The 11,678-nt window shown below is 41.3% G+C and overlaps 1 protein-coding gene across 2 annotated transcripts; it reads left to right on the top strand.

Moving 5' to 3' along the window:
- Positions 1–1,708: 1,708 nt before the first annotated feature.
- On the top strand, positions 1,709–11,662 carry unc45a (unc-45 myosin chaperone A). Of its 2 annotated transcripts, XM_052062236.1 has the most exons (19): positions 1,709–2,116; positions 2,224–2,416; positions 3,525–3,700; positions 3,789–3,878; positions 3,974–4,141; positions 5,096–5,264; positions 7,333–7,503; positions 8,082–8,253; positions 8,358–8,658; positions 8,734–8,828; positions 8,935–9,076; positions 9,220–9,360; positions 9,505–9,632; positions 9,713–9,779; positions 9,896–10,009; positions 10,094–10,209; positions 10,564–10,681; positions 10,769–10,924; positions 11,000–11,662. In XM_052062236.1, the coding sequence occupies exons 1-19, from the start codon at positions 2,090–2,092 to the stop codon at positions 11,285–11,287; spliced, it is 2,832 nt and encodes a 943-aa protein (XP_051918196.1). In that variant the 5' UTR covers positions 1,709–2,089; the 3' UTR covers positions 11,288–11,662. The 2 variants fall into 2 exon arrangements, with proteins under 2 accessions (XP_051918196.1, XP_051918197.1); XM_052062237.1 differs by lacking the exons at positions 1,709–2,116; positions 2,224–2,416 and having other exon boundaries at positions 3,569–3,716.
- The last annotated feature ends 16 nt before the right edge of the window (positions 11,663–11,678 follow it).

The raw sequence follows: 11,678 nt of genomic DNA, 5'->3' as shown, positions 1-11,678 counted from the left end.
GCTTGCATGCAGCCAGCAAACAACCCAGTTCTTCCTGTTGACTTTGGTCGAGTCATCACTAAACTATTGTCTACTCATAAAAGGTAGGTTGAATCAATAAAATACACCTCTCGAGTCTCCTTGTCTTTTTTTAGTAATGCGTTTTGAAACAGACTTTAAAAATAGAAAAACGAATGGTTCTTTGATTTTCGTTGTAAAATGGGAACGCCATCGTTGAAATATTGCTTGATTTTCCTCTCAGAGTAAGTAAAGCAGGTGTCACCAACATTTTTGATGGTGAGAGCAACTTCATGTGTACCGATTGTGTGAAGGGCTACCAAATTGATACACGTCTGAAATAACATATTTGTCCAAAATACCTTCAATAATATGAGGATGTGTTATTTTTAATACTTGATGATTTAAATTGTCAGACTTTGATCGTGTTTCGAAATATCTCACAGTACTGCCAATGTTTGCATTTTTAAATCATAATTTCTACTAGCAAATCACAATGTCCAGGCACTGGCGGGCTACTCAAGTGGTCTTCACGGGCTACCTGGTGCCCGCGGGCACCATGTTGGTGACCACTGAAGTAAAGGGATTTGAATTTTTATTTGAATTTCTAAAAACGAAATGTGAACAAGAGATCAATCCTGATTATGGCATGTACTGTACATGTATTGGTTTTGGCAAAAGGGATTTGAATTTTTATTTGAATTTCTAAAAACGAAATGTGAACAAGAGATCAATCCTGATTATGGCATGTACTGTACATGTATTGGTTTTGGCAAAACAAGGCCTGTTCACCAAATGTATGAACTCTAATTGTATGAAATTGCACCAATTATTATTGGACGTACAATACAACGTTGGAGTTTCGTGTGCATTCGAGCACGGTTGACAAATGATTTTGCCCACATTCCTGGTTGACATTCAGGGGGAGATTTTCTGTGTCCAGTCTGCGTGATCCCCACGTAGTGGAAGCAGTGCCGCCGAATTCGTGGTGGCCAGCTACCTGGCCAAATTTACTTCACATTTGACCTTTAAAATCCCTCACAAACAGGATGTGATCATTTAGCAGCATGATTTCAGCAAGATTTTAAAAGTGCCCCTGGCCTTCCTGTGTGGAATTTACATGTTCTTCCCATGATGTGTGAGTTTTCTTCTGGTACAGTACTCCAGTTTCCTCCCGCATTCCAAAAACATGAACGGGATACTAGGTTAAATGAACACTCCAAATTGTCACTAGCGTTGCCCCTACTCCTTTTCCAGACCCCATTACTTTTTCACAGGTAGTTTGGGATTTTTTTATGCCTTCATAAAATAAATTCTCTTTTAGAAACTGCATTTCATATTTCCGTGGGTAGTCTATATGTGATATGAAATCTGTTTGATGAACTGAAACCTTTTATATATGATAAATATGCAAAGAACACAAAAATCAGGTTGAGGAAAATACTTTTTCACAGCACTGTGGGTCTTAAATTTTAACAGATATAAACTATTTTCATGGTTCTTCACATTTTTGCATTTAACTTAATGCATAAGCAACATATCTACATTTTTTACAGATTTACGAGTCATTCCAAGTATGCACTGCGCGCATGAGGGATGAGGGGGTTGCTGGAGACGTTGCATATTTGACACGCCTGAGTGACGTGACGTCATATTTAGAAGCCATCTCCATCAAATGACGACAGCGTGGACTTACGTCTCATTACCCCGAAACATTTGTAACTGCCCCTGCCATGTTCCTTTGCCAATGTCCGACCTCCTCGATGAAATGTTTCGTGGGAGGTGCTAGCATGAAAATAGAGGAGCGAGTTAGTAGGAATGTGGAATTACAATAATGAGATGCGCCCAATGTAGAGCTAACCAACATATTTGACACTAATGTACGCTCGAGCTTTCCTTATACGGACTGTACCGGAAAAAAAGGAGGCGTGACCGATAACTCAACGTCATCATTTCTGCACCACACACCCGGAAGTGTAGCTCTTTGTCGGTATACTGTAGTAGAAGTTCGCCGTGTGTGCCAGTACTTTTTATGAGTAGCGTTAAATTAATTTCCAAAATACCCAACGCGGACCTGTGAGGAACAACTTAAATGATGAGCGAGACAGAAAATGAGAAGGTAACAATGAAACACTTAATCGCAGACGCATGGGTTCGATTTGCACTTGAGGTAGTTAGCGCTCGTGTTGAATTATTTGGGAGCATTCGTTCTTTAATTCCTTTTAGGGTCCTGCAGCCCTGAGGGAAGAGGGGAACAATCGTTTCAAGGCTGGGGACCTGCGGGGTGCGTTGTGTTGCTACACCAGAGCACTGAAGCTGAGTGACAACAGACAAGAGAGCGCTGTGCTTTATCGCAACCGTTCGGCGTGCTACTTGAAACTGGAGGAATATAACAAGGCCGAGACGGATGCCTCCAAGTGTAATGTATTCCTTCTTATTAATGGTTTATTTTAGAGAGATGTATATCTGACTAGACGTTTATGGAAATGCATTATTAAAGTGTAAATTACAAGCCATTTTCGTTAATGATGTACAGTACACTGATTGTACACTCCTTGATACAGACTCACTGGGCACCTAATTAGGTAATTTTTTAAAAAGTGGGATCCCCATTAATTTTCACCACGGTGAAGGATATGCTTCCCGGGGTCCATCACAGAAATTACAGACAAATACAACACAAAACAGTTGTGCAAAATCAAAACGAGTGCAATCCTTCACCGAAACATTCCCAAACAAATAAAAAAACGAGTGAACATAAAGTGAACCTGCTACTTATTATTTTTTAATTATTTAAATCAAGGCTCTTGAAAATAGATTACATTTTATCAGCTAATCCATTTGTATACGTGGTTATACAACATAGAACATAATTTCATTTTCCAGTTGCTTTTTTGTTTTTTAAAGTTTACATTTAAAGATTGATATTTTAACCATAACAAGTTAGGTCGGTAAAACATGGTTCCATTATGAAACTGATTTGTGCATTAATGTTCTTTTCACTATTCGCTGTGGGAATAGGGAGGGCGAAACGATCACCGAGATCAGTGGTGCCGAATTCTGGGCCTTAAAAGCCCCTATCCAGCCTGTTTTCCATGTTTCACTTCTCCAATACACCTGATTGAAATGATCAGCTCAACAGCAAGCTTTGCAGAAGCCTGATAACAATCCTGATCCTTTGAATCAAGTGTGTTCGAGGAGGGCAAACATGTAAAACAGACTTGGGCTCCCCTGTCCTAGAGCCTTGAACCAGCAGAGGGTCAGGCGAGTCGCTCTGTTTTTAGTGATTTGGAATTTTGCATGTTCTTGTGTTGGCTAGTGGACCAGATGAGACAAGACTAAAAATTTAATGAATAATCTGACTTAATTTTGGAGAGGTTTCTACTCTTTTTCAACACAATATCATTAATGTGAAAATGGACAGCGAGGCAAGTGAACAGAACTCCGTAGCACTTTGCTTCGCATCATCCCTTCTTCACTAAGATGGGGCAAAGGAATAAAATGTTATTATTTTGTTTGTTTTTCAGCTCTCGATACTGATCCAAGTGATGTGAAAGCCAGGTTTCGCAGGGCTCAGGCTTACCAGAAACTTGGACGTCTTGATCAGGCCTTTGTGGATGCGCAGAGGTGTGCCCAGCTTGAGCCCAAAAACAAAGCATTCCAAGATCTCCTCAGACAGCTGGGGGCACAGATCCAGCAGAAGGTGATGTTATTCCCTTGTGAGACTTGCATGATCTTCAAAAAAAGACAGTGCTCATCAGCCTCTTGTTTTCTTCCTTTAATCTTTGTAGTCGCTCCAGTTAAACTCCACAGATGCACGTGTGCAACAGATGTTCTCGCTCCTTGTAGATGCATCTGTGAAAGATTCTGACCGACAAAAGGTAGGTTTGCCTTCCCAGGCAAGAAGCTACAAAAAATGTTTCTCCCAGTAGGCTTGCGTTCTGTCCACATAATGTGGTCATCTGTCTGATTTCAGGCTGCCCAGAATCTAGTGGTGTTATCTCGAGAAGACGCAGGAGCTGAGCAGATCTTCCGTAATGATGGCGTGAGGCTGATTGACCAACTTCTTCATTCAAAGCAAGAGGATGTTGTCCTTTCTGCTCTGAGGACTCTGGTTGGCTTATGTACAGAGCATCAGTCCAGAGTAAATTAATCTCTTTCCCATGCATTTTATTTTTTTTTAATACTGATTGTCTTCATTAGAGCTGGAGGCTGCCATAGTAGACTTAAATGTGAGAGCTGAGATAAACCCGGTCACCAGAGGGTGGTCTTGCCGAGCTTGTCTGTGAAATGCAAGTTTGTAAACCACTGCAGTGACGGGACAGATCCCTGTAAATGGCAGAGTTGAATCGCCTTGCATTTATAATCGGCGCAGCTTTTGAGGTGAGGATAAAAATTAGGGGGTGAATCTCATCTCGTCATGTTGACGAAGAGGGACAGAAATGCCAAAACATAGGGAAGTTTGTGCACCTGACACTCAAAAGTATGAACGTGTATGGTCTAAATAGAGTACGTGGCTTGAAAGTTTGTTGAAAGTGTGTTGCAGTCGTGAGTAAAGATGGCACAGTTTATGGAGTAATGGCGAATGCCGTGACAAAAAAAGCAATACTCAAACCATGCAGTGAGTCAGCGTTTCATAATTGCATATCTGTAAATAAGTATTCTGTGGATCTTGACATATCAGTGAAAATGCTCTAAGACAACTGGAAATATGGGGAACTGTGTGTCGATAAATGAGTGAATTCATCAACCTTGCTTGGGGAATGTGGCTGGAAGCCAGAGTACCGGTACCTACAGAAAATCAATTCAAGCACAGGAAGAACATTTAAAATTCAATCATGGACGGCTTGAGCTGAGATTTAACAACCACAACCTTGACTCAGAGATGGAAGTTATATTGATAGTACATTTATATTTTCAACTGCATAAGGAAGTCAAGGAAAACCCGCAGTGCATTATTGTTGTCTGTGACTATGTATTTGTAATTGATCGACTTGACCTATTCATCCGCAATACTCAAAGAAAGTACCCATCTAGCCTATCGCACAGGATTTTGCGTTTCTGTTCTTAATGCTGGCATGTATGGTTTTATTCCTAGACGATGGCAATCGTCAACGAGCTGGGCATGGAGCAACTGTGTGCAGTAATGGCGTCGGGAGGCTCGGCCGTTTCCCTGGCCACTTGCCACCTGCTGCAGGTGATGTTTGAGGCTCTCACAGAGGGCATGAAGAGGGAGATTCGGGGAAAGGAAGAAGCCATACTTCCTGGTAAGTCTGGACTCAGTCATCTTCATGTTTTGTTACATTAAATACTTGTTTCTCTAGGCTCTGGGAATTTGACTTAAAATGTCATGGGAAACACAGACATGAATCCACCAAATGGTTATTAATAAAAACAATACCCCTATAGTATTTTAAACTTTTTATGATGATTAAAGTTGTACCTTAGAACAGCGCAGTTGTAGTTCTAAACTTCAAATGGGGCAAACAGACCCTGGACATAGGGCTGAACCTTTTTTTAGGAAAAGACGGATATATATTTCTGACTGATATCGCGATTTAGATTCAATTCACGATTTTCAAATGCAGCTTCAGTGCAGTATTCAGTATGGCCAGTAACATTTATAATCAAAACCGAAAATGTCATCATAGCATCGAAACCGTAAGAGCTATGTATGACTCAAATAATGCAAGGACACTGCGTGAATGAGGCAATCCTTTTTCATGGTTTTTAAGATGGTTCAATAAAGCAAAACCAACCGATTGATCATATGTGTATAAATATGAAATTATGTGTAATAGTGTATGTAGAAATATTTACATATTTTCTTTGTACATCAATATTTTGTATTAAGTTCAGACATTTAACTGCTTGAAACGGAGACTGCGATATTTAATTTGTGGTATCAATTGAATCTTTTCACAGTCATGGTGTGTAGAAGTGTAAACATCTGAATGGAAGTACTTCTCAATAGGTTATTCAAATGTGAAAGGTAAAAATGTCATTTTAAAAGGGTCAGAAATTGTCCTATTTATTCAAATTTTGCATTTTCATGTAAGTGTATGTTTTCCATTAAATGAAATCAATTTAACAGATTAAAACATACTGAAATCTTGATTTTAAAAAAAAAGAAGAGTAATTTTGAGACTGATTAATGTGGAGATCTCAAATCTCACTTCAGTGCTCTGTGGTGCAAATAACATTTCTGTTGTTATCAGTATTTAATATAATTTGAGCTCTCGTCGTGGCTAATGTCAACTGTAAGCGGTTCATTTCCGGCTTACAATTATCCACTTATCATGTAGCTGTTGTCTGATCAATTGTAAATTTAATTTGCTGTTCCTAGCTGGTTTTCTCTACACCCGAACGCAGTTCTAGCCAGACCTCTGTGGAAAATGTCCACCTAAGCACTGCTCTTTCGCACCATGTAGGTAATAAGGGGCGTTCACACAGCAACTTTTACTCCGGTGCAGCACCGAGGGTGCCCCCGTAGAGCGTTCACACATACAAAGTTACACCGTATTAAAGTTAAAGTTAGCCCCTGAAAACAGCTTCCACCGGAGCAAATTTAACCCTGCTCCAGGGAGTAGTTTAAAAATGTTCTCCGGAGTAAATGCTAGTTTGCGGGCCAGCACCGATATAAATTGGACACGTGAACGCTACAGGAGTAGACTCGCTATTACGCGTGAGAAGAGTTGATTACATACGGGTATTGAATGCGTTGCTTTCGTGCTCTGTTATTCCTTCCGTCAACCTTCCTTTCTCTCTCTCATCCTTTTACGGTGTCCGATAGATCACGGCGTCGATTTGTCTGGAGAAGTATAAACCATGGTTTTTCGATGTGTCACATATTGCACGGCCTCAGAAACTGCCGTGTGAACGCAAGTGGGGCTGCACTGGGGTTAACACGCTTCTCTTTAGGAAGCAGCTTTTTACGCGTGAATGCTCCACAAAATTTACACCGGTGTAAGATATATCGTGACAAAATACGGCGGTGCAGCACCGATGCAAATGTGTTGCTGTGTGAACACCCCTATCTTAGTACCTAATGTTCGCGAGCAGCTGGGAAAGCAGCGAGAATGGGCACCAGTGTGATGTGGACGCAACACTTTTTTTTAACCAGCTTAGCGCGAACTGGTTATTGTGACCTGTCCTGTTGATTTGTGAGCTTGGGGGAAATAAGAGTGCTTGAAAAAAAAAACGCACACGGCTTTGATGATCCTGAGATCACGATTCCGATTTTTAAAAAATGATAAATCGTTCAGACCTGCCTGGACAGATTGTGGAGTGTTACTGTACGTTCAGTGTGCTTTGGCTGTATTCGTTCTAAAACAGAACCATCCAAGGAGCTTCGTTCAATGTTGCGTTACCTCTTGGAGATGTTGCCAGGATCAAATGTGTCAGGACCTGGCAGAGACAACGCCATCAACCTCCTTGTCAAGCAAGTGCCCCGGAAGTCCTTAAAGAACCCAGACAACTCCCTGACACTATGGGTGATTGACCAGGGTATGTTAGTACTTAAGAGAATTGTATTTCTTCAAAGGTACAGTATGTAGAATTTACTCCCATCTAGTGGTCAACTAACAGAATATAATGACCTAAACTCTTAGGCACGTTCATTTTGAAGCCCGTGCACGACTTGTGCTTCCACCACCAATTTCTTCAGCCGAGGTGCAAGCACAATGTCATCCGAAACGACTTATAGTACAGTATTCCCTCAAGTGACAGAGTAAGTGCATAGCATTAATTCAACATGCTGCAGTCATCATGTTCAGGAACTATATTCGTTTATCTCCTCTGGGTATCCACATGTGAGGCTCCGCTAGGGGAGGCACTCCCTCTGTAGTATAATTCATGATTACTTCACCTACAATGACAAAAAAAAATGTATGACGATGTGACACAATTTTTTTTTGTCGGTAGTTGAAATTAATAGTGGGTTTTTGAAATACATTACGAAGATTGAAAAATCAACTTTTTACACACTGTCCCTTTAAAGACCTCAAAATAGGCAATTTCAGAGATTTACTACCTGTTTTGTACCGATATGTCTTTGTTGAGATCCATGAAATTCCCCCTTACAGGGTTGAAACAGATTTTAGAGGTGGCTGCATCAGTGCCTGAGCTTTCAGAAGGGCCAACACTTACAGAGAACACCCACATGAGCTGCTCAGTCTTGCTAAACAAGCTTTATGATGATCTTCAAAGTGACAAGGAGAGGGAGAACTTCAACAAACTGTGTGAAGACTACATTCGGTGAGTTGGCAAGCCAGGTTTTGTGTGACACAGGAGCAGAGAAAGTTGCTCTGCACATCTAAATTGGAACTTCCTTCAGATATCGCTGTTTACATTTGGTTTAGACTACACTTTACCCAAACGGGCCTTGAAGCCAAGCTGCGAGCCATCCAGACCGTATCTGTGCTCCTCCAAGGACCGAGCGATGTTGGCAACCGAACCCTGGAGATGTCAGGATTGATGGATGCCGTTATATCCCTGTGTGCCTCTGAAGATGTAATTCACCAGCAGGTTGCAGTGGAGGCTCTTATTCATGCAGCAGGTAAAGCAAAGAGGGCTTCCTTCATCACAGCCAATGGTGTAGCACTTCTCAAGGACCTCTACAAGAAAAGTGAGAATGACAGGATACGCGTGAGAGCCCTTGTGGTAAGAAAGCTGTTGTGGATGTGAACATTTCCAGATGCAGAACTCAAATAACAATGGTCTCTGCTTGTTATTCAGGGGCTGTGCAAGCTTGGATCAGCAGGAGGGACTGATTTCAGCATGAAGCAGTTTGCAGAGGGATCCACACTAAAGCTATCCAAACAATGCAGGAAGTAGGGATGACTGTTAATGTTTCCAACTGGATATTGTTTAGGACTAAAGTGTTGGTGGAAAAAAACCCCAGCTCAGCCATTGTATGATGGATACTTTCCTCGTTAGGTGGCTTTGTAATGAGTCTCTGCCCCCTACGTCCCGTCGGTGGTCTGTGGAAGGTCTTGCCTATCTCACCTTTGATGCTGATGTGAAAGAAGACTTGGTCGAAGACAGTAATGCTCTTCGGGCCATGTTTGACCTTGCAAAGGTTTGATTTGAAAAGTATTTTTACCATGTGAATGTATTTAGTGTTTTATTTTTATTTTTTATAGTATGTGCAACTACTACCAATGTACTACACATACCAATCTTGGAATAACGTGAATATTATTGCCTTTATTTTTCTGGCAGTCTGAGGACAAAACAGTGCTCTTTGCTGTAGGCTCCACTCTGGTGAATTGTACCAACAGCTATGAGGTGGAAAAACCTGACCCTCAAATGGTTGAACTGGCCAAGTATGCAAAGCAGCATGTGCCGGAGGAGCACCCCAAGGTAACGTGTCAGTAACCTTTTCAAAGTTGTTCTTCCCTTCTGTTCCTTAAATATCTGTTAGGATCAACACTGCAACAGAATTAAAATACAGTGTTTTATTCTGTAAAACAAGATACTGTAATGTGAAACTGTATGGTCTATCAGGATGCAGCTTCCTATGTAGAGAAGAGGCTAATAAAGTTGCTGGAGGCTGGAGTGGTTTCTGCTTTGGTGTGTATGGTCAAACACGAGAGTCCGGCTCTCACAGATGCTTGTAGAGAATGTATCGCCAGGTAGGAAGAGGTTTTTTTTCCCTCTCTTGATACCACCCTCCTGTATAATTAATCAGTATCTTTTACATCTTTTACCACAGGGTGTTCTTGGCTTTAGTGGAACGACAAGAAGACAGAGGCACAGTAGTGGCACAGGGTGGTGGAAAGGTACATTACACAGATATGCTGAGTTGAGCCCATACCAGAGTGACACCCTCTGGTATGGGCTATACCAGAGTGACACCCTCTGGTATGGGCTAATGTATGTTTCTCTTCCACCATAGGCTCTCATCCCACTGGCATCTGATAACACTGATGTAGGAAAAGTCAAAGCAGCACAAGCACTTTCCAAAATTACGATCACATCCAATCCAGAGATTGCCTTCCCTGGAGAAAGGGTAAATAAAATAAAATACACTAATGTACTTCTTCTTTTAAAACTATATTTTCGGTCTTTGACACATTCTGTGTTGTTATTTCAGATTTATGAGGTTGTGCGCCCCCTTGTCAGTCTCTTAAATCTTCATTGCACCCTGCTACAGAACTTTGAGGCACTTATGGCTCTGACCAACCTGGCTGGAATCAGTGAGAGACTCAGGTTGGCATAAAAAAGTGGCATGAATGTTTTAAATGGAGTCTCCAGCAGACAGTTTTCCTGCTGTTTTTTTTTTTTTTTTTCGAGCTCACCTAAGGGTCAAATAATATGGACATGTATATTTTCCCACAGTAATCTCACCAATGTTACATAAAAAAGGGATGCATGTTAAGAACGGGCATAAATAAAAAGTTAGAAGCCTTTTTGGAATAATTGACAGTTTTCTCTTTATTTTTTTTTGTATATCCCAACTATTTTTGGTAGTCGTAACTATTTTTAATGTGGCGGGTTCAGTCAAATATAGATTAATGTGGTGTGTTCATGTTGCTGCTATTCATGACATACTTTGTTTTACAGACAAAAGATAATAAAAGAGAAGGCTCTGCCAAAAATTGAAGGCTACATGTTTGAGGAGCACGACCTGGTCCGAGCAGCTGCCACAGAGTGCATGTGTAACCTCATCCTGAGCACAGAGGTTTGACATACACTCCATGATTCAGTGTCTTGTGTTGAAAAGTGGAACTGAAATAACGGTGTGTTTGTGCCTGATGTGTATGCTCAGGTGCAGGAGCTGTACCTTGCCACGGGCAATGATCGCCTGAAGTTGCTTGTCCTCTATTGTGGCGAGGAGGACGAAAGGCTGAGAAGAGCAGCTTCAGGAACACTGGCCATGCTGACGGCTGAGCAGCCTGAGCTTTGTGCTCGTATCATCACAACAGTAAGCAAAGCTCCATAACCCTCACCATGTCACTATACACTCAATACTGCTACTCACACGACTCCTCGTTTTCAGAGCACACACTGGCTGGAGATCCTGCAGGCCCTGCTTCTCAGTGAAATATCTGACTTGCGCCACCGCGGAGCGGTCATCATTTGTAATATGATGCGAGCCGAGAAGAGTCTGGCAGAGATACTTATTGAGAGTGAAGTCCTGGAGATTCTGTCTGTCTTGACAAAGGGAGGAGAGGGCACACTCGAACCAGCCTCAAAGGTAGCTCAGAATTGCCTGGACAAGGCAATGGAGTACGGCATCATCATGAGTAGAGAGGGAAAGGAAAGGCCGGAAGGAACAAAAGCCTGAATCACCTCCACTCTGTGAATCTGCATTCTATCAGCAATATCCAGTACCCGATACACCTCAGCCATTTCAATTTTGCTGGTCATCAGTTTTGTCTGAATTTCATGTGCATAAGATCAGGCACTTTATATATGTCGTAAAGGAGGTGACAACGAATGTTTGATGGATTTTTAAGAGATTATATTAAATCTACTGTATCACACAATTATGTAGATGTAATGTATACCAATGCACAAAAACAATCCACTTTGAAAACTTTTTTTATTTGAAAATTGTACACATCATTTGAAACTGCGTGTTTTACATTTTTGTTCAAAATATTTTGTGTGCCGTTATTTACATTCCTCTGCGTTTACACAATAAAATGAGCCACGATTACCTTTGACTTTTGGAG

Source organism: Hippocampus zosterae, chromosome 3 (genome assembly GCF_025434085.1).
Source record: "Hippocampus zosterae strain Florida chromosome 3, ASM2543408v3, whole genome shotgun sequence".
NCBI classification, from domain to species: Eukaryota; Metazoa; Chordata; class Actinopteri; order Syngnathiformes; family Syngnathidae; genus Hippocampus; species Hippocampus zosterae.
Note: the sequence above shows the minus strand (reverse complement) of the source record. Positions and strands in the feature narration are given on the sequence as shown.

What these genes read in the sequence shown, in the direction of transcription:
- unc45a (XM_052062236.1), top strand. Translation starts at nt 2,090, where the DNA reads ATGATGAGCGAGACAGAAAATGAGAAG. An exon ending in GCGAGACAGAAAATGAGAAG is followed by an intron (nt 2,117 to 2,223) that starts GTAACAATGAAA and finishes AATTCCTTTTAG; the next exon opens with GGTCCTGCAGCCCTGAGGGA. An exon ending in GGAATCAGTGAGAGACTCAG is followed by an intron (nt 10,210 to 10,563) that starts GTTGGCATAAAA and finishes TTTGTTTTACAG; the next exon opens with ACAAAAGATAATAAAAGAGA.